Source organism: Calliopsis andreniformis, chromosome 8, assembly GCF_051401765.1.
Source record: "Calliopsis andreniformis isolate RMS-2024a chromosome 8, iyCalAndr_principal, whole genome shotgun sequence".
NCBI lineage: Eukaryota > Metazoa > Arthropoda > Insecta > Hymenoptera > Andrenidae > Calliopsis > Calliopsis andreniformis.
In genome coordinates, this window is record NC_135069.1 from 1,155,670 (window position 1) to 1,177,685 (window position 22,016).

Genomic DNA, 22,016 nt, shown 5'->3' on the forward strand with positions numbered 1-22,016 from the left:
AATATTCACCGCGATCGATGCATTCAATATTTGTCTAACTTTCTCTGAGAACTACATTAGCGATATTATACGTCCAATACATATCGCTTTGGAATCTTCTACGATCAAATGGCACCAGTTGCATTACCAGTTCAAACGGGAAGTGTTTGAACAGACATGTACCGTTAAACTTGATCAAGTTTAATATAAAATACCAAAGGTCTTCGATATAATAATTTCAATGAGCTAGCACTTTTAAATTTGAGAGTTTTATTCTTGACCTCGACTACTGATTTGAAAGGGAACAAAAGAAGACCACCGAGGGCCAGAAGAGTTAAGCGTGCCACCGCCACGTGTCAGTTTTACTTTCATAATGTTATATTATTTCGGTAATAGTCTTCTAATTCATCGAGAAATCGATATGATTTTCTATTCAACGATAGAATATAAAATTGTGGCCGCGATAATCATCTCTATCCATTCATAGACCAAAGTAGAAAACGCAAAAAAAATTGTGTAGCTCGTATCAAAAAGAAAGAGTGTACCTCTATATATACGTTGCTTTAAAAGGAATAATTTGTTTTCCATAGAGAGGTAATAGGCGAGACGCGTGAACATTGACACTAAATCGTTCTTGAAGAGAAGACCTGTACATGAACGACGAAACGAGAGAAACCGGTTTCCAATTTTGCAAATGGTAACTCGAGAACCAGTGCAATTAACTCATAAAAAATACAATATATTTTTATAACTATGAATCTTAAAGCAATTAAACATCTATCGAAACGTAAATGCCAGGTTTCCCGCAGTAAAAAATAAATAAATAGTATGTATCGACTCTTCTAACAGCGCTTGATTGAATAAATTTTGAAGTGCTCAACCACACCTTCATTAGATTCTTCTACATGTGACTGCACTTTCTCCGTTCATTTGTTTTCCGAAAACGTACGTCCGCGCTCCTCGACATACTTTTAATGAGGACCCATTTTACGGGACAATAAACTTTGCAAAATACTGACATACTCGTGTATCAAATTAGAGGAAACAAATTCTTTCGTTTTTCTTAGGGATATATCTAGAATGAATGAATCACACTTACTCCATTTGTGAGTATATAATTCTGCATCGAGGATTACGTTCGATTGACCTACCTGAACTGACGCGACGTTTACAATGGTTTCACGACAATTAATTAATTCGGAAGTTTACTTTGAGTCAATTAATCCTAACCGGTCAGGCCTATCTAAAAACTTACTTTACAGAACCTCCTTTCACCGGCTTCGATGAATGTAATCTTACACTCAGCGAATACGATCTTGTAACGGTGATCAAAGGTCAGTTCATTCATAAGTACCGTCAAATTTTATGGTTTATTATATTCTAATGCTCAAAAATAAATGCAGTCAGGATTGAGTAAATCGCACAGTTTGTCATATGCATCATTTATTAATATATTGATAGAATATGTTCAAGTTTATAGAAACGAACCTGCGCATCTTTTGTATGTTCTCGAAAATAATTTTTATAAATTACATTTAGATGTAAAGTGGTATTAAGGGATGTTATGGATATGCTTTACTTTCAGTCGTTCAAAGATTTTACAGAAATTCTACTATGTACAGACACTTTCGGAGCGTGCCGCTTAATTTAAAAAAATATTACTGGCTAAAATGGTTCAGAATGTTTCTGATTTTCAATCTTTCTATATTATGTTAAAATGTATTTTGTAGATTGTTAGTCTCTCTGAAAATCTCAATGAAAGCAGATCCTCAGAAATTGTAGGGAAGTCGCGGAATGTCGCTGATTGTGCATGGACAGTAATCAATACTGTAATTAATTATTATTAAAGAAGGAAAGACGTAACGAAGGTAAACCTTACTGTTACTTCACTATAACCATCTACACGCATCGTTAAATGGTATAATGAAATACTATTTTGTGCAGTACATATAATACATACTAAATAATAAATAATTTTAAATAATAACTAACTAAAAGACAAACAATAACTTAAGTACATGAACACTGGACAGAACTTATGTCGAAATACACGCTAAATTAGGTCATAGTCAAAGAACATGTTCCAGTCTATAGCACCAATTAAATAAAATGCTCTGTTCCTTCTAGACAGTCTTCTGTGCATACCAATTTCTATCCCACACAGTTTACATCGATATTAAACTATAAACTAGACGCTTCAACATTAGGAATGTTAAAAAGTCCAGCATCTTTCCAATAATAATTAGGAGGACCATAAGTAAAACAGAATTTCATGGATAATGGTTCATCATTTTCCACGTAATACATTAAGTAAAAATTGCACATTTCGTCTGCTTTAGTTGCACCTATGTACGTCCAACTATCGCGTGTACTTTGCATCGTACAACGCGCTGCTATTTGATCGCCTTGCCTTGCTGCAACTTTGTTATATACAGGGTAGAACATCTGAGGAGTTAGAGGATCTCTTTTGCCTAATTCTATCCATGTAAAATCTGGCTTTACCAAATACCCAGAGACTACTTTCCCTAGAGAGTGAGTATGTGTTCTATATGCAATAGGATGTATAGTTTTGTTCTCTTTTATCATACAGGCTGTTTCCATATACGTTGTGCTTCTAGGAGGTATAGCACCTGAAGTTCCCATGAGAAGAACACCAGCCAATTTATTTAATGGCTGCAATGTGTAATGAAGAAATACACCAGAGTCATCTGTTCTCCCATCTTTAAAGTGATCAATGTGGGCATAATGGACCTGCAGAACTAAATATTTTATTGAAGAGTCTCCACCTACTTTAAAGCCTACCCCTTCTGGTAAAATTAGTGTTGGTGCATCTCTAGCCCAAGCATATAATATCTATATGAAAATATCAATGAAATTAATTAGTTATAAATATTTCTGGGTATATGATATTGTCTAGAAATTATATGTTCCAATATTTCATATACCTGAGACTCTTCTGCACAAGGAACCATTGCATCTTCATTGTCATCCAAACGATGCCCCATTTCCCCACAGTTCCATACAGGCTTTGAACTACCTGGCTTGCCACAACCATATAAAAGTATATGATGGGCAGTAGCCATAGTTGCATTAGGTTCAAATCCTATTACATAGTAATTTTGAGATGTATCTACTTTAACTGGAGTGCATAAATACAACTCTTCCTGCAAAGGATGCAATATCACAGAAACAACATACAAATACTATAATATGCATCTCATTAATATTACGAAAAAAATGCAGAATGTAGTTACATATTTATTAGATGTATTTACCTTGTTTGGTCTAACATTTGGCATAAGTAACGCATACTTTTTCACGTTACTACATTCTGTAAACATGAAGAACACTACGAGAAAAACACTCGTTGTGAGTGTATAGCTTCCTTTCATTTTTCTAAATAACATTTAAAATCTTTTCACAAATATTTACTCAAATTCGCTTACACCTGTCAAATGCTACGGGTCGATACTATACATCTAGTGCCACGAATGTATATAAAACCACGAACAACATAATTACTAGATTTATCATCTTATCAGAGTTCCTATCACCATTGACTAAGTATGAGAATAGACATATCATCCCATATTTTTCTCTGTCCCCAGTTTTTAGTGGCTCTAGATGTCAATTCTGAATCACTCACAATGTTATCAACAGATTAGGAAATCGATTACAGTGCTGATGAAGTGTAGAATTTAAATTCAAATATTTAAATTCAAATATTTAAATTCAAATTCAAATATTTAAATTCTAGGAAACATTCAAATTTAAAAAAACGCTGATTTAGTCGACAATTGCTGTAAAAAAAATTTTATTCAAATTTGTCTTATACAGGACGGATTCCTTGATGACTAGATTTAATTATTAAAATAGGTGAATACGTGGTCATAGTAAGTTTCAACGTAGACGATTGAAAAATTCGTAAGTTAGAATGTGTTTTATAATATATCGAAATTATTTTTATCTTTTATTAATGAAGATATCACGAATTTGATCTGTGAGCCACTCTATGCCTGGTTGTAATCCTTCACCACTAATTGCATTTGTTGCTCTTATATGCCAAGGTTTGTTTTGTATACGTTCAAGACCAAGACCAGCAACAAGTTTTACAGTAGTTAGAGAATCTGGCAAATCCATTTTATTTGCCAAAAAGAGTATTGGTATTTTACGACCTACAATGTTTTACATAGAACACATTATTGAGAACACTTTTCAACTCTTTACGTCGATCAATACATAAATATTGTATACCTGCTACGTCTGGATGTTGCAGAAGCATATCCAACTCTTCTTTGACAACAACCAATCGTAACTTATCACTACTATCGATTATAAAAATAATACCATGACAATCCTTATAATAGTGCTCCCATAATGATCTATGACGATCGTGACCTGACATGTCAAATGCCGTAAAATTGACATTTTTAACTGAAAACGAACAGTAGATCCTGAAGTAATCAGTCATTTACATATAAGTAACGCCTCATGTAAATTATCGTAATAATGCTGCAGTTGTAAAATATGGAGTTGAACGACGAGAAATTAAGTAAAATAAAGAGTATATTGCTAAATATACACATATATACACATACATTCAATACATTGACAGAGAAGTACATACATATGTGTATGACTTCTCGGAAAATAAGCGCCACCTGTCTTTCATGACTGCCGAACATAAACATGAATGAGAACTACTGAATAACAACAGGGTGAATGTGTTTTGGCGGGATATTATTTAAAACTAATATTAAACTATTTCCAACAAAATAATAATTAAGTGTAAATATGGAGGCACATACTAACAATGCTGAAAATAATGAAGAAAATCCAGAGACGAATATAGGTAAGCTAGTCTTAAAAATCTAACCCTAGAATGTTATTTTTAATGAATACAACTTGTATTTTGTAATCATCCAATTTGTAGAGATGGTAAAAGATAAACTGAGAAAGCAGATAAAGGAACTGAGATCTATAAATATGGAAATGACATGCAATTTGAATATATACTGCTTCAAAGATGTCAAAGTTGTGACTAAACCAACTGATCCTGAGGAGATAAATGCATATGCTCATGAAGTAGTAAATGTACAGACCATTTTTGAATCTGAGCTGTACAGATATGCTGGATTTTATTGTACTAAATTTTTGGAAAATGAATATGTATTTAAATTTTCACCGTCAAATAAATATGATATAAAAAACACTTTTGGTATGCAGATTTTAATTAAAGATGGTAAAGGTACTTTAGGCAAATGGGTAATGCCTATGTCCATTGATTTAGATGATTTAAAAATTGAATTTTCTATTGATGACCCAAAAAATTTACCCCATTTCTTAAGAATGTGTAAAAATTATATTGACTGTTACTTTATACGATGTGAACAATATAATACATTAATGGTATACATTTTTCATTCATTTGTTCAGGTGATATACATGTAACAAAATGTTAAAAACATTTTTGTGTTTCAGGACACTGTTTCTAATATAAAAGACTGTAAATTACAAACAAGTTTTGGATATACTGACTTTATTTTAGAATTAAGGGGAGTATACTGTGTTGAAGATGAATCATATGTAGACATAATTATATTTCTTATATATGCTATTGATGAAACTAGACCATACAAAATTGAAGTGGATTCAACAATAGGAAGACCTAAATTAAATAAAAGATTAAGACGGCAACTACAAAGTTCTTTACAGGTTTTTCAATTGTTAGACCTGCAGGCAGCATTTGATTGTATGTTTGATAAAGAACCTTTTATATGGTCAAAACTAAGCAATGATGACACTATATTACAAACTAATGTATGTTGAAAACCTGAACTCATATAAAGTAAAGTCATATATATTTGACTAAAAATCATTTTTACTTTTAGAATTTAAGCAGTGAGGAGGAAGAAGGATTTTTGGAGACACTCCTAAGTTCAGAAAAGACATCTTCAATACGTCAAAAGAGAAAACGAAAAATAAGTAGAGTAATGAAAAAAAAAAGTAAAAAGAAGACTTCAGATATTTTAAAAATATTTGAGCATAGTGCAGAATCTATTTCTCCTCAAAATAAAAATAAAGAAGCTAAAAAGCAGAGTTCTGTTTATAAAAAAAGAACTGAAACTACAAAATTTACATTAACTAAAAATAGAATGAAGCAAAAGACATTAAAACAGACAAAATTAATGCTTGAAAAAAACAATTTAGAATTGCAACAAGAGAATAATATTCCTTCTGCAGTAGATTCTGAAAGAAAGTCAGTTGCAAAGCTATATGGACCATCTACCAGTACTCCATATCGAAAGAATCAGGAGTCTCATTTCTCTTCAGCTACTGATATTGATAATATTAGTGGTATAACAATTATTGAAAAAAATCCATTGGATGCAAGAACTAAACATAATAAAACTGAGAATGCACCAGCAAAGGTGATAAATAACGAAGCAACAAAAAATGTGAAGCCTTTAGGTGGGAAAAAATCAATTCAATTGAAAAAAAAGACATCTCATAAAAAATGAGGAAGACATAAGACATAAACATATAATATATAATTTTCTTATGTAGTTTGTAGCGAGTTACAATGTATCTATTGTTTTGTATGTCATTTGTATATGTATATATTTCCCTTTTGCAAAAATAAACTCTTTTATAGCACTGTGTGAATATTTGATTCCTTGCATAAGAACAATTAGTGCTGGAATTGATCAGCATAACAATGCAAGTGCAAGTAACATTATTATTATTATAAGCATATCAATTTAACATTCAACAACGTCGTTCACTCGTCAATCTTTAACTTACATGAAAATTTTTCAACATTATACCCGACAGTGGGCACTATGTCTATGCAACGGTCATCCTCGCGTTTGAAATTATTTATGACCGTCGACTTACCACTATTGTTAAGGCCCACTACTAAAACGTTTACTTCTTTTTTCCTAAGACCTAAAAGGTTCGCTAAACGGTCAAAGAGTCCCATCCTTTATTCTCCCTTAAAATATTGTTACGTGTTTATTGAATATCAATAATCAACTCTGTTGACATTGAGTATCTGAACGACGGAGAAGGATAACAACAAAGGCTAATTTTCTCTTGTTAATTATTATACTTATTTTGAATATTATCAAATTTCCACATTTCCTTCGATTTTAATATTTTACGTAAAAATTACAAAACTGTTCCCAACATTAATATCGTATAATTTTCCTTTCAATTGTATCAATTCTACTGTTATGGGAAGTTGATAACCACTGATGAAACACATGTGCGTGTTTGCATGAGCACACTTATCGTAGGAATGACTGTAAAGTTCACTTTGTAAACAATTTAAATTGTTTTTGCATCAATACATTTTGGATCGTTTTCCATTGAAGAAGGAGTGTTGCAAAAATGGTAAGTTTTAAAGCACAATTGTTAAATACGTGATAGGTCAAAGTACCTAATGCTAGGTTACCTCTACATTACATGTAAACTTTTATCAAATTTGCAGCCTAAAGGAAAAACGAAGAAATTTATTGACAAGAAGAATTCTGTAACATTTCATTTGGTTCATCGTTCACAAAGAGATCCGTTGATTGCCGACGAAACAGCACCTCAACGTGTTCTCGTTCCTGTGGGAGATACTCAAGCCGCTAAACACGAAAAGAAAAACGTAGACGATACTAAACGCAAAGAGGAGCAACAAAAATATGGCATATATTTTGACGACGACTATGATTATTTGCAACATCTTAAAGATGTTAACAATTTGACAGCAGAGTGGCAGCGTGTAGAATGTATAAATAAGTCAAAAACAAAAGAAAAAGAAGATGCTCCAAGAATTAATTTACCATCTTCTGTATTTGCTTCAAATGTGGAGGAAAAAGTTGGACTTCTTAATAAGGCAGCACCTGTATCTGGATTACAATTAGATTTGGATCCAGATGTGGTCGCTGCATTGGATGATGACTTTGACTTTAATGATCCAAATAATGAATTGGAAGACAATTTTATAGAATTAGCTAATGCTGATGATGAGTTAGCAGAAGATGAAGAAGAAGAAGATGATGGTATGTAAAAAATATTTATATATATAATAATTTACATTTTATACATATGAAATGACTCATGTAGATGATGCATCTGATATTTCATCTGAGGGACACATGGATTTATCTGATGAGGAAGAAGATGAAGTGCATAGTTTGAATGGACCTCAGTATACTTTCAAAGATGAAGAAACAAAGTCACGTTTCACAGAATACTCAATGAGCAGTAGTGTTATGAGAAGGAATGAACAGCTGACACTACTTGATAACAAATTTGAGAAAGTCAGTACTGCATATTATACAGAATATTTTTAACTAAAAGAAGTGTTTAATATATTATTATTTTTTTAGATGTATGAAGCATATGATGAAAATGAAATTGGTGCTTTGGATTGTGATGAAATTGAGGGGTATGTAGAACCAAATTCAGATTTGGTCCTTCAGTGTGCAGCAGAATTTGAGGGGAAACAACAAGAGGATGTAAGTATTAGAAATGTACTTGCAAAGTAAAAAAAATTACTTTTTTATATCTTTTTTAGGCAGAGAATGTGACACAACTTATGAAAGATAAAATGAAAATTTTAGATAAAGAATATTCTAGCTCTGAGGATGAAAATAGTTTAGAAGAACTTGTTGTTGATGCAAGAGAAAGAGATAAATTGGACTGTGAAAGTATAATTAGCACATACAGTAATATTTACAATCATCCTAAGCTAATTTCTGAACCCAAGGTATGTCATTAGATAATAGAATTTAATTGGATTAAAAGGACTATGAACAATCAGTAACTTCTTTACAGAATCCAGGAAAAATTAAAGTCAATCCAAGAACTGGTATTCCAAAAAATGTCTTAGATGGAGCATCTGGTAAACTAACAGCTAAAACTTTAGCTCAATTTGATCAGGAAAATGAAGATTGTAAATCAAAGGGACCTAAGTCAATTGCAGAAACTATGAAATCAACATTAAGTACATTAAGTGTAAGACCTAAAGGAGAAACTCCTGAAGAAAGAAAAGAAAGGAAAAAAGCCCTTAAAGAATATAGAAAGGCAAGATTTATTTGATAATTCTGAGTTGGCATGATATAAGCTAATATTTAATTGTCGAATTATCAATTACAGGAGAGGAGAGTAGAGCGAAAAGCTAACACTGAAGCATTTAAGGAGGAGAAGAAACGCCAAGAAAAGATTTTGTTGAACAATAGACAAAATATACAAGGAAATCGTATACTTTAACATGTAAATTCTTTCCTTTTTGTACATTAAACAATTTACCATCGTTTATCATTGTATATTACGTATGATATTTGTATGTATATTAAATATATTTAATATATCTTTTTAATTGTTTCTAGTAATCCATATCAAATTAGAATTAGTATAGATAAGTATAAAATGACTCAAAGACCGATCGCGATCTAGAGATGTAACGATCGAATGGGCAAATTTTATTATACGTGATATTTGTAATAAAACTTACGTTTGCAGTCGAATTTTCATCTCCAAAGTTGCTCTGCCACTAATTGAACACATTTTCGCCAACATTCTCTTGAAATATCACTGCACAGATAAAAAATAACGCGATTAAAAAGTTTCCGAAACGACGCTATTCCTCTACCAGCACCGCAACTCAAAAACTGATTCGATAATCGAAAGAAGTATCGAATGGCGCGAGAAACGATTTGATGAGTTGACCCTCAAAACGAAATCACAGAATTTATAACACAATTTACACATTATTATTCATATCGCATAGCCTGAACTGTATATTTTTTTATACTAATTTTTTGTTAGATATTATTTATGTGGATTTTATTATTTATTGTTTGATTGTTATTTCGTGCATTAATTAATTGCGTGAACCGGTGACCACGTGAGGGCACGAGACGAAGCGCCACCGTTTAAGGCGGGGCAAACAACGGAAACTCTGAAGTCATATGATCGATTTGTGATTCTTTCCTTCAGAACACAGTTCTCTCTGTTCGTTGCAAAGATGGCCAGCCAGACGCAAGGTATTCAGCAGCTTCTGGCAGCCGAAAAAAGAGCTGCAGAGAAAGTTTCGGATGCTAGAAAACGTAAGTTTCTATCTAACCATTATAATTCATATTTTAATGTGAATATATGGCACGTACGACGCACTGTGATCAACTACTTTGTGACCCTGAGCTTTGGCTTTAAATGGGTGTAACCTTCTAAATGCACTGAAAAGTGGTATTTCAATCTATTTGCCCAAGATTATCCTTACCAGTGAAACTGTTTGTGATGACTTATTTAGTAGGTATTCATGTATAATATTGAGTGATTTTTTGTGACAAAATTGAACTAACCTTTGTTAGTGTAATCTAATAAATTAATCTGCAAAAGGAATTGCTGATCTTGTTGCATTTTTCAACAGGCAAAGCACGCCGATTGAAGCAGGCAAAGGAAGAAGCTCAAGATGAAATTGAGAAATATAGACAAGAACGAGAAAAGCAGTTTCGTGAATTTGAAGCTAAGGTACTTAATTTTTGAGCGAAATGTTCTTTAGATAGAGGATAAGAGGTGTTACAAGCAGTATTGTGTTGTGTTGTTTAGCACATGGGATCAAAAGAGGATGTTGCTGTACGTATAGAGGCTGATACAAAAGTCAAAATAGAAGAAATGAATCAAGCTGTAATTGTACACAAAAATAATGTAAGTCTGTGTAAAATTTATACATTTAACTTACAGTGACTTAGAGTTTAATACGTCTTTGATATCTATGATTTTGTGTTGCGTAGGTAATGCTTAAAATTTTGGAGTTGGTGTATGACATAAAACCAGAGTTGCACAAGAATTACCGCATCGAAGTTTAAGTCACATGAAACACTGTCGACTAATTATAAATATTGCATCTTATGCTATAAATGTACATTAAGTACTTTACTTTACCATATCTTAAAATGTATCTATTGCTGTTACGTTGTACTTTTATCAGAGAAAGCGTATACCGTTTAATCGTAGATGGTGGTACTGAAATAATTAGAATTTTTCCTGCAGTTGCTACACGACAATAAATGTAACCGTAATTATGCTGAGCTTTTACCACCATATTGGAAAGTTTAAAGGTTATTAGTAGCTGTATCACGGTAGTAATATAAATGTATTAAACGAGTCGTCGTCATTGTGATATATCAAGGCCTAGATATATTGGAATGACGTGCAAAATATTACAATTTAGGGTGGTGGCAAAAATTGTACATCATAAAATATATGTCGCTAGATGTCATTCCATAATTCTGCTACATCGAGGACACAAGTAATTATAAAATTCTGTACAGCCTCCCAAGAATCACAGACAAGCTCCCGGTCGAACGTGGTTCTCGCGACGGTGTACAAAATACAATTTGTTTGTTTCAGATTTTTTAATTGTTATATTAGATGAAACAATTAGTTTTACCTCATGTGTATACCCTGTCACTGTAAGCTCGTTAATCTGTACAGTATTAATGTTCAAAAATAAAACCAACGAAAACCTATTGAAATGTTATTCGGAATTTTTACTATATCAAGATACTGAAATCTACTTAGTCGACCTCCAAATAGAAATAACATAAAATCTCGTTTATAATTGCATAACCCGCGTCATTGCATAAAACCCTTCTCAATTGTTCAATATTCGCGAAGAACCACTGGCTATTGCAGCAAGAGTTTCAGTAAGAAACTGACGCAATGATACAAGTAACACAAATACCTGAGAAATATATTTCCAACCTCTTGAAGCGAAGAATTAAATACCTCGTGCAAGTATCTTGCGTTTCAAATTGGCTCTATTTCAGTACGCAGACTCAGCTGAATAAAGAGCTCGAGGTGTGGTGTAACTGGTTGCTTCCGTTTCGAACAGCTGCGATTGGTCAAAGGGGCAGGTAGAAAGGAAAGTGTTGTAGAGGTGGTGGGAGGATCAGCTGTATAGACCTAGCCTTCCTTCACTCGAGGACTCGCGCTCACGGACGATGGGTCGTTGGGTTTCGCGTAGTGCGTGTGTGTGCGATGTGCGTTCACAACACTAGCGCCACTCTATAGAGACCGAAAGGTGATTCGATTTCGCGAACTAATCGTGGCAGCGCGGAACAGTCAGTACGTGTGCCATTCTGCACCGAGAAATGGAAGCCGACGAGACGCGTTCGGGTAGTTGTAGCGCGAGCACGTTGTCGACATACGAGGTCGTGTGTGGGGACGTAGTGACAGCTGTGCACGGGTACGCGTTTTAAATCTGTTATGATTAAGAACGTACCGGGTGAGACCGGTCGCCGACCAGTCGCGGTTCCCAAGAAAAAATCCTCGTAAATAAACGCATCGAGAGTTCTGTGTGAACGGTGCGTTTTGGTTTTTGGTTCCCCTTGGCCCCTCGGAGTCGTGTCGCAAGCCTTGCCGAGCGAGAAGGGTGTGTGTTTACCGAATCACCTTGGATACAACCTGCTACAAGATGTGGTGTCTCGTCAGCCAAGCCAACTCCGTCATCCTCGAGGTGCAAGTTGACCCCAAAGCCATTGGTCAGGAGTGTCTCGAAAAGGTGAGTCATTTTATTGTTATACCTTTGTTACCATCATCAAACTGGAAGAGAATTAAGTACCTTCTCTTGTCTTTTTCTCTGCAACGTCACCCTTGCTCGATCATTCTCTTTAGCTACCAAACAGTTTCAAATGTCACGAGATCTCAAAAGATATTAATGTCTTCGATCGGGTGGAAATGGTTTGTTACTTCTAGTATTTTGTAGATAACTACGTGAATTGTAGAGATAACGAGAAAGCTCGAACTGTATCAAAGTAAATAAGTTAGAGCGGTCCTTTGTCCTAGCGCTATCTCTTCCACTGTAAACAATAACAGACCGATAGTTATCGCGACTCTTTGTCGACTCTATTATCCCCTGTGGAACTATATTAAAGCCTATCGGTGAAACGAACGTTTCCTGCTGATTTCTGATAAGTTTCCAACAACAAATGATTGATTCTTGCACGTACTGTTCGCAAAGTGGATAGGTCGCGGAAACGTACCGTCGCGAAACGAAGGCTGTGTGAACGGTGCCTTACGGCTAGCTCGTAACTCACGTGCGCAACAGATGCTCCGAAAGCATTCGGCTACTCGTTTGTGCAATTCGAAATTTGAGCATACTGGTGGCAAAGAAGCAAGGTCGTACGCTGCCCTCCATCAAATTTATGACCATGTTTACGACCTCGAATTTAGCGTTATTTTTTTCACGTCTGCGACTCGATTCTGTGGACGACCGACTAAGGAACATGCAAATTACGCAGATATATACTTATCGACGGATTTACCTGTGTTCATTCGGTGTTCGACGCGCCGACTGTCACCACGAGGTTCCTCCCTAGCTGGTGGACCATTTTCCACTGACAACCTAGTCTATCTCCTGCCACTCCATGTCGAAATTGATCGACGAGAAGAATGAGCGATCGTATATTTAATTTATACCCGACCTGGGGTGACCTCGCAACAACCTCGGTGGTCGTTCCCCCAGTGCCGATGTCTCTGTTCTTCTTTAGGGTTTAGCTCTATTTATAGATGCAAGATACATCGGTTGCCTGCAGTGTGTAGTGTGGCAGTCGCGCGTATGCACGAGATACGTTAGGTGAAGCAGCCTTGTTCCTTCCTTCGGCTGCTATCGCTCGTGTTGGTCGTTTATTGTGTACCCTGCATGTAAGAACCCGTTTGCTCTTCGTATAACTGATATCACTTACGCAAACAACGACTTAGAACACCGGTTTCTTTTAAAAGTAAATTATGCTTGGCTCGTGTCGCGCTCATCGCCGAGTCGTTGCTTCCTACTCCGGTCGCTCCTTGATAGACCGATTATTCCGTGTTTTATTTTCGGAGGAGTCGATTCCAGTGATACTTAAAAAATTCCCATGCTCGGTGCATGGCGCGTGTTTTCCAGAAATTCACCGTGGCGCGGAGATCGCTCGAAATTCAACGAAACGTAATAATTGTATCAAAATGTCTTTGGAACGAAGTGTACACGTTCGAAGCGCACGAAGGCAACCAAGCAAGCTGATGTCCCATGCAAACGAGACCCTAGATGCATCTAGTCTTGCAGCAGCATGTTTACCTCTAACATCAATCCGTGTAGAGCACTCGACGATGATTACGGTGCAACCAAGTGGGTCAGAGCCTAACTGGGTCGCAATTTCACTGAGCACCGTATTATTAGATGCTTGATGTTCGCCCACAACGACGAAATTGTCCAACGTGTTTTTAGTTTAAGCCGCTTGGTCGCCGAGGAGATTTATTTTCAGGCTGAGGGCGTTCTCTTGAAGGATCTCTGAGCTACTTATCGAAAGTATTTGTTCCTAATTACGGGAGGATTACGTTCCTCCGTCAGTAGATTAAAAGTTCGGTGCGGAAGGTCCGTCTTTTGCCCGAGCATGACTCGGCTGTTGCATCATTACCGTGAAGTATCGGTGCGTCATTGTCATCTCTACCTTCACCCAAACTTTCTTTACATCCTGTGAAAAGTAATTCGACCGAGCATGTAAGAAAGGGAAATAGACGAGTATCTATCTGCAAAATAAGTATCTTCTTTTATTTCGATTTTCCATCAAGACAGCTTCGAGAAAATTAGGTCGAAACTGGTAGGAGTTCGATTTCGAAATTATATTTACGTGTCTCTTTGTGTCTTTGAGTCGATGCAATGAACGCGTAGCAGGCATTTTCAATATCTAATTTGCGTTTACTGGCACATCCTGTGTGCCTCGTTGCCTGCTGCGCAGCGTTTGGTTTTTCCTCGAAGTGTATCTTAACTGATAATGAGCGACGTAGTTTGGAACGTATTAATTAAGTGTAGGTTTGACGTCGAATTTTCTTTGACGTTCGCGGGAATGTTCATTTAAGTTGAACTATTTCCTAAATTCATACGAAACCGCGAACATACGTTGTAAAGAGGCCGATCCAGCATGGCCGTAGCAGGAATCTCATTACGCCACTTAATTGCGTTCCACAGGAATCCCTGCCGTCGCCGAATGCGCTCCTAGCCATTTTCTTCCTTTGGGATCGTCTTCCTTTCTCGTGGCTGATTCCGAGAAATTCTATTTTCAAGTTCTTCCGACACTTCTGCTCGAAGTGAAATTATTTTCCCGCTAAAAGTCAATCCGTTCGTCCTTTTGTTTTTAATTAGTAGCAAATCCTTTGTCGTCTCTTACAAATCCGGTAGGAAAGGCAGCAGTCCTCGATTTTCCATTTTTCCATAATATTGTTAGTAAACATAAAGAAGAAAGGGACGACATAATTTTGCTGTAGTTGTTTTACTTGTTTCGTCGTAATCCGTGCAGGCTGCGAGTTCATGTAGTCGCAACGAGTTCTCGTCGGGTGTGGCGCGTCGTCAGGTGTAACGGCAACTGTGTGTCTAATTAATAGGATTAATTAAGAACTTTGCCCCCATGTTCTACCAAGTACCGTCAGCTTTCTCTGCCATTTTTCCTTTTCATTGTGTCGCACAATTCACCGCGTACACAGTTATGAATTGTGACCTGGTTTCTCCGAGTATCCCTTGCAAAGAAGATTAAATATTAATTTGCTGAAACAGGGTAGAGGACAGGGGCTTCGATTAAATCGTGTCTAATGATGCCGCGAAGGGGAGCTTAAGAGAATAAAAGCATCGGTGTTAGGTAGAAGAACATAAAGCATCGAATAAACGATCTCCTTGAACTTACGTCTCTCTAGGGCAAGTTAGGAAAGTAATCGACGCCGAGAGAAAGAGAAATAGTTGAAGGAACATCGAAGACCGCGGTGGGAGCTAGCAACTAGATCCAGAAAGCTCGTTCATCACTGCCTGGCACCTCTAAATGTTTCCTTTGTGGGTTTTAAAACTTTTAGTGGTGGTCGTACTTGCGCTCGGGAGTACCTCATCGATTGTTTTATAGCGACACGAACCTATGGGACTCGTACCTTCCATAGATAGCCCAGGACCTCCTCGTTATTCCATTTCCATTCGTTTGTTCTCCCAGGACACGCGACGAAAAAAATATACTCGCGAAACGCTCTGCGCTAGCAACTCTGTCATTCTAAATGGCCCTTTGTTGGGTTTTCGGCTTCCCTTGTTTTCTGTTTCCATGCGCGTACAGCGTACATTTCCCGCTTGCCCCCGTGCTTCGTTCCATTCAAAATACCGAAAAAACATTCGACGAGGACATACGAGAACCAGCGCGACTGCACCATACTCTCGGTTTTAGAGTAAATTGAAATCGAGCACAGTGAACGGAGAACTTTGCTACCCTTTCATCCGTACCCCACAGTACCAGGGGTGGCTCTGTGTTCATTACACGAAACATTCTCGTCGACAACACATTTATTCGCATGGTCAATCTTCTTTGCACACTGTCGCGTGTACGAGAGTGAAAAACTTGAGGCTTGCTAGCCAGAGGAACAGGGTTCAAAGTAGAGACGAATCCTCAGGGTTGGGAATATTAATTAATTTCGTGAAATAGAATTCATTTGGAACACTGCTTCTTCGAGTTGGCTGGCACGTCTCGATGCGTCTGGGAATATTCAGATCTTGACGAATAAATCTTTGTTTGGTTGCATCCGTTCTCATCCTCCCACTACTCCTTCGTTATTCTTTTGTTCTCGTGTATTCTATCCTCCATAGGTTCCTCCTCCGAATCTTTTTGTCTGCAAGGGTTAAGTAGACCCGCGAGCTTTTCTTTTTCATGCAACGATGGAAAAGGAAGAGAGCGCAACAAAGCCTCTTTGCAGCCACTCCGTCGCGTTCAACGGCCGTTGAATAAGGCAATATCCTGAGGCTTTATAGTGCCCGTTTTGCACGAACAAGGGCCTGTTATTGCATTGGGAAATTGCTGGACCCGCGTCTTCCTATCTCCTTCCCTCCTCTTCGCTCGATCGTCTATTGTGCTCGTCGCTCTTCCCTGACAGGTGAACTTCATCTTAACATCGGTTCCATCTCCTGTCACTTTCGCCTCTAATTCCATTAGACACTCATTACTTCTTAGGAAACGAGAGATTAATCATGGGGGATGGTTGTCTCGAAAAATTGTCAAGAACTCCAAGTTCTTCGCCGAGGACGATGCTTCCAAGACCTCGTCTGTCGGTTTTCGACCTCTTTCTCACCCTCTCCTTCTCTTATCCGCAACGTCAATCATGACCAGATATTATACGACGTGTGATTACGTCGTTTGTCATGGTAACGTGTAATAAAGATCTCCGGTGTACGCGATTGAATGTCATTAAGAAAGCAAATGACCTGTTATTATCGCTACGTTCCGCACGGCGCGTGAACTCGCCACGTTGCTCCAATCGCGCGCGGGGGATTCTACTATTTTACTCGAACTGTTAATTATCGATCGTAAAATGACAAATAGGGGTGGATCAGGAAATTTGCACCCTCGTTATTTTACAAATTCAATTAATCTCGAGGAACAATCACGCGTGTCACGATAAGCATCCTCTGATTGGCTGACTCCTGTTCGCAAATTCGATACACCCTGTTCTCCGCTCTGGTATGAAACATTACGAGCATTCAGAGACACGCGTGTACGAGAAACATCGGTACGTATGTCGGAGAGATTCGAAGTATACGTTCATAGGATGTCAAGCAACGATCGGATTTCCGATACAGATGCGATGAAACACGGATCGAATGTTTCCAGGCTACCCTGGTCGACGCACATCGCAAGAATGTCTGCTACCATTCGAATCTCGTATCGACATTGCTCTAAGATAGGCACGAGCTTTTCGACATTTTTGATACCGTCAAAAGCCAGGGTAATATTTTCGACAATTGACTAAGACAGTAAAGTGTTCTACCGGTAAAAGACGGTGACAGTGACGCGAGGTCGCGAATGATAATAGCGAAATTGAGTTGAATGAGGTGGTGAAAATTTTCAGCGACCCACTTATTAACATTGAGGATAATCAAGAGGCGGAGAATCAAGGAAGAGCACAAGTTCCCCTTTTTCTTTTGCACACTTCTGCTACACCGTCGGTAAATTAAATTCTCGCACGGATAAAGTTATAATTAAGTTTGCGAAGAAAAACGAGAGATTACTGTTTGAAAGCGAAAAAGCAGCGGGCGAATTAGCGACGAAGATTCGCGCGATACATTGGCTGGCCATTGTGGATCGATTACCACCAACTATTAAGAAATTTCTGAAATTGCAGCGCGGTCCTAGAATGGGGAAAGCAGGAGGAAGAAGAAAAATAGCAATATCTGGGTTAACAAGTTAGATGAAGCGTTAACGGTGATTGGATTCTTGACGGTCGAAACGGAAATTGGGTGAAATACGCTAAATTGGGAGAGACGTGACAGACGGAAATGAAAAGATCCCCGTCAATTAGAATCATTGCACTATACTGCTGCCTACTCCTAGATTAAACGTATTCAGACACAAATCGGGAGTGGCAGTTTTTCCACGATATCGAGGAACGATCTGTTTTCCCAATATCGATTCGAAAACACGAAACAAGCAAAGAATAGACGATCCCTTTCCTGATGGAAGCTCCCTGGAAATTCGTCACGGCAGGAATTAATGTCGGCGGTTTCAGTGTTCAACCGCGAAACGTAATTCAAATTTCTCTCTCGAACGAGGTCGCTGTTGTTTTACGGAGAAAATTACAACAACCGCGAAGCATTCGCAATTTTTTGCGGATCGTGAAGGCAACCGCGAAATTAGAGGATGCTCGCAATACACGCGCGCGTCTCGAAATTGGGTGGAAATTAGGAATTTAACCAAAGGAAGAGGAGGCTCCAATCGCAAATTTCATCTCCTCTCGGCAAGGGCGCGTCGCAATTGAAAGGCAGCGATTATCATCCAGCGGTGTTGTGGAATCCCTGCAAGAGGATCGGTTTTCCGTGGAACCGAATGCTGGGGTCCCTTTCGCCCATAGATCTCTCGCGCATTTTTCAGCTGATTTAAAAGCTGCATTTAAAACGCTTCATTACACCGAGCTACTACGCGCGCAGGTTCGCACAAGCCGTGGATTATGCATCTCTCATTTGCTCCGGAATATGGCAGCAATTTGAAGCGGTGCTGGACGAAAACAGTCGGCTGCACAGCCCTCGTCGACTCCCATTCTCGTATTATCTTCGTGTACCATCCTTTCGAATCGCTCCTCGCTTCATCTCCTATTCTTTCCCCTTTCTTCTGCGTCTGCAATCTCTGCGCATTACGCACTACAGTGAACCATATCGCGAAACTGTCTGCTTCGTCGACAATTTTTACGTGGTCTGACGTTTCACCAGTGCGGAACCTTCATACTTTCCGTGATGCATTCTCACCATTCTTCTATTTCTTTCCCCTCTCTCGCTTGTCGACGCGGTAATAGATGTGAAAGAATTTCTATCGAGACGAAATATTTTGATCGTCGAAAAAAACAGAGAGGAAATCGAGAGAAATATTGAGGAAAATAAAATATTTCGCTGATGGTTTTCGCGTGTCGTCCGAATGATCTTTACGAGAGAATGAAAGAATAATACTGTGGCAGGTGGGTGGATGGTATTTCTGAGAATTTCGCCGACGTGCCTCGGTATATTGGTTGATATCTCGAGGTAGAAGGACAGCAGTTTCGTGGAACTGAACCACTATTCCCTGCTAACTCCGCTCGCTTTCTAATCCACAACGATTGCCCGATATCAAGAGCAGCTTATCGCATCGAGACTACGTCTACGTCCATCCATAACTCAGGCTTATCTTTGACGCGACGTCGCGCGAAGGATCACGGAAACAGTTCGATACAATGATATTTTCGGTTATCGTTTGTTCGTGTTAACACAGAGCTGGCCTTTCCGCAGAAATTCTCCGTTAGTGGGAAATAATGGTTCTGCAGATGCGTGATGAAAGCAATCGTGAAATGTTAAAACCCTAGCCACTGGTCTTCTTTACGAGGAGTTGTAAAGTACCAACACACGATACCTAGAAATATAGAGGTATATGAACCAGTAAAAGGGATGTTAAAACGCCACCGAAACGGACGTCAGTTGGCCGATACGGCTGGCCACAGTAGTAGGACGTCCCAAGTCCTTTTTCCAGACGATCCAGCGAGTTCCATACACGTGCAATGTGTCCGTTCTTTCAGTGATAGGTATCAGAAGGTGGAGTGGCTAGACAGAAAGCACGGTCCCTGGTAGGGAACTCTATAGGAAACTCGTACAGAATCATAAAGCGTATTCAGGACCAGTTTAGCCCTGAGGGAACGACCTTAGTCAAACCCATTTCTCTCTTCCTTGCTCGCCCCTCTCGCATGCATATGTAACGTCCGCTCCTACGTTTCCCATATCTATAGACAACCCGCCCACACGTGTACGCGCACGACCGTTAGTGCGTTCGAACGAACACGTTCAGAGGTAAATACTGTAGGTTCAGAAGAGCACATAGGAATACCCCGTGGAATGCTTACGTTGACGTTTATACCTTGCCGCTATACTGACATTATTATCTCTTCTACGTGGATCGGGGAAGGTCGAAACCGTACGCTTTAGCCTCTCCATTAGAGTAGGAGTCTTCCCTTGGAATTGGTGCATACCTTGCCTCTCGTTATCTTGCCAGGCAATGTCCATATCTACGAAATGTCGGTGGGCAAATAGTCTAAGGAAGATATCGGTGGGCAAGGCTCTCCTAGACGACCACGCTCGAATTTTACTAATTAAGAGCATTGAATTTCCCATTAGCAGTCCTTCTCACAAGTCAAATGATTTGCCCGCAAACTCCGATAGCTCGATATTCAGGGAATTATCGTTAGTTCGTCGAATTGCATGAGTCTGACTGGAGGCCAGGTTGAAAAAACAGCGGAGGAAATGACATAAGTTTGGAACTCGTGAACGAGCGAGCTCAAAGCTGTCTCTATGGAACGAGCCCAAAGTTTCGCGATCCCGAATTTTCTGTTTACGAGTTGGAACGAATTAATCCAAGCTCGGCGTCGCGTCGCGTCGCGTCGCGTCGCGTCGTTGGGGGACACATATGCCCCGAAAGCAGGCATCTCTGAATAGGAAGACAGTTGGGAGAGCGTGCACGTTACATACCCCCATGAGATTTGCAAGAAACGTTAGCGAAGTTGAACATCGATGGGCTGCTGGTGGGATCCTCGCAACATCGCCCGCATTGCTGCTGCGGCGTTATTATCTCTTCCACCGATACCTGCTACTGAAACGTTTGTTATATCATCCACGAAACGCCCATTCTACGATAGCCACTGCACATACACATAGGGAAGTAACACTCTGCATCAGACAAAGTGGAAGATAAATGTTGCATCTATATTGTAATTGCCTTTACTTCCCTGGTCGATATTCTCTGGACCACCTACAGTTATCTTTCGATGATCTTGGGAGATTAACGTTAGTTTCCTGAAACGCGGGAAAATCCGCGAACTGAGTGCGAGTTCGAAGCAAACACGCGATACTGTTCGCTTTCATTTACCGCAAGTGCTCGGGACGAAAGCCGCGCTTGAGTATCTGGGTGATATTTACTTGGCGGGAACCGTGGACAGTTGGTTTTTACGTCAAGTGGATTTTCTTCGCCCTTCCCAAGTAGAAGAGATGGTTTTGCTTCTGAGGGGAGAAAGAGAAGTGCTGGAGCGGTTTCTCTTGGTTCAAGGGGAAATCGAGTTATACGGTAATAGGTTCCTGCCGCGCTTCTTTTTCCACTCTTTTATCTTTGCTGTTTTTCCCTGTCAGCCCGATTCTCGGGAAGCTTTGCCTCTCTCCGAAGAATTGGATGGACGGGACGTTGAAGATACTCTGCAGCGCAGGCCAGGTGCTACTCCACCTTCGGATCTGCGATTCTTCTTCATTCCGTTTCGACAATGACGAAGCTTCTTTAGTTTCGACGATAACTGTTTATCTCGCGAGAAATACGGCGGCACGAGAATTAGGCGTCTGGGTTCAACGAAATCGTGAAAGTAGAAAATAGTATTCTCGTGATAGAAGTAGCCGATGTTCATCGTATCAACGATTGGTACACGCTGGAATCTAGTTATTGAGATACAGCACGCATATGTGCCGGAATAAAGCCTTGAATGGCAATAGG

The 22,016-nt window shown here is 38.7% G+C and overlaps 6 protein-coding genes across 7 annotated transcripts in view; 4 read left to right on the forward strand and 2 right to left on the reverse strand.

The window, feature by feature from the left end:
• Window positions 1-1,404: 1,404 nt before the first annotated feature.
• On the reverse strand, window positions 1,405-3,463 carry Phm (Peptidylglycine-alpha-hydroxylating monooxygenase). Its single transcript, XM_076383011.1, has 3 exons — window positions 3,255-3,463; window positions 2,925-3,143; window positions 1,405-2,832 (listed from the first exon to the last, which is right to left on the reverse strand). The coding sequence occupies exons 1-3, from the start codon at window positions 3,384-3,386 to the stop codon at window positions 2,161-2,163; spliced, it is 1,023 nt and encodes a 340-aa protein (XP_076239126.1). The 5' UTR covers window positions 3,387-3,463; the 3' UTR covers window positions 1,405-2,160.
• Window positions 3,464-3,832: 369 nt separating this feature from the next.
• Window positions 3,833-7,045, reverse strand: Arl6 (ADP ribosylation factor-like 6). 2 transcript variants are annotated; one of them, XM_076383436.1, is made up of 3 exons: window positions 6,877-7,045; window positions 4,234-4,413; window positions 3,833-4,154 (listed from the first exon to the last, which is right to left on the reverse strand). In XM_076383436.1, exons 1-3 carry the CDS (start codon window positions 6,959-6,961, stop codon window positions 3,943-3,945), a joined length of 477 nt encoding a protein of 158 aa, XP_076239551.1. In that variant the 5' UTR covers window positions 6,962-7,045; the 3' UTR covers window positions 3,833-3,942. The 2 variants fall into 2 exon arrangements, with proteins under 2 accessions (XP_076239551.1, XP_076239550.1); XM_076383435.1 differs by having other exon boundaries at window positions 6,784-7,045.
• Window positions 4,694-6,636, forward strand: LOC143182445 (uncharacterized). The gene is made up of 4 exons (XM_076383432.1): window positions 4,694-4,831; window positions 4,913-5,388; window positions 5,461-5,799; window positions 5,871-6,636. Exons 1-4 carry the CDS (start codon window positions 4,774-4,776, stop codon window positions 6,498-6,500), a joined length of 1,503 nt encoding a protein of 500 aa, XP_076239547.1. The 5' UTR covers window positions 4,694-4,773; the 3' UTR covers window positions 6,501-6,636.
• Window positions 7,046-7,237: 192 nt separating the features above from the next.
• Ltv1 (LTV1 ribosome biogenesis factor) lies at window positions 7,238-9,480 on the forward strand. The gene is made up of 7 exons (XM_076383434.1): window positions 7,238-7,374; window positions 7,472-8,030; window positions 8,095-8,291; window positions 8,361-8,489; window positions 8,549-8,740; window positions 8,809-9,057; window positions 9,130-9,480. The coding sequence occupies exons 1-7, from the start codon at window positions 7,372-7,374 to the stop codon at window positions 9,241-9,243; spliced, it is 1,443 nt and encodes a 480-aa protein (XP_076239549.1). The 5' UTR covers window positions 7,238-7,371; the 3' UTR covers window positions 9,244-9,480.
• Window positions 9,481-9,939: 459 nt separating this feature from the next.
• Vha13 (V-type proton ATPase subunit Vha13) lies at window positions 9,940-11,504 on the forward strand. The gene is made up of 4 exons (XM_076383471.1): window positions 9,940-10,082; window positions 10,403-10,503; window positions 10,582-10,680; window positions 10,767-11,504. The coding sequence occupies exons 1-4, from the start codon at window positions 10,001-10,003 to the stop codon at window positions 10,839-10,841; spliced, it is 357 nt and encodes a 118-aa protein (XP_076239586.1). The 5' UTR covers window positions 9,940-10,000; the 3' UTR covers window positions 10,842-11,504.
• Window positions 11,505-11,940: 436 nt separating this feature from the next.
• The window catches only part of Dnr1 (E3 ubiquitin-protein ligase defense repressor 1), a 57,028-nt gene continuing 46,952 nt past the window's right edge, over window positions 11,941-22,016 (forward strand). Inside the window, exon 1 of the mRNA XM_076383341.1 lies at window positions 11,941-12,538. Coding sequence (XP_076239456.1) covers window positions 12,452-12,538 — 87 coding nt within the window. The 5' untranslated portion in view covers window positions 11,941-12,451. The remainder of the gene's footprint in view (window positions 12,539-22,016) is intronic.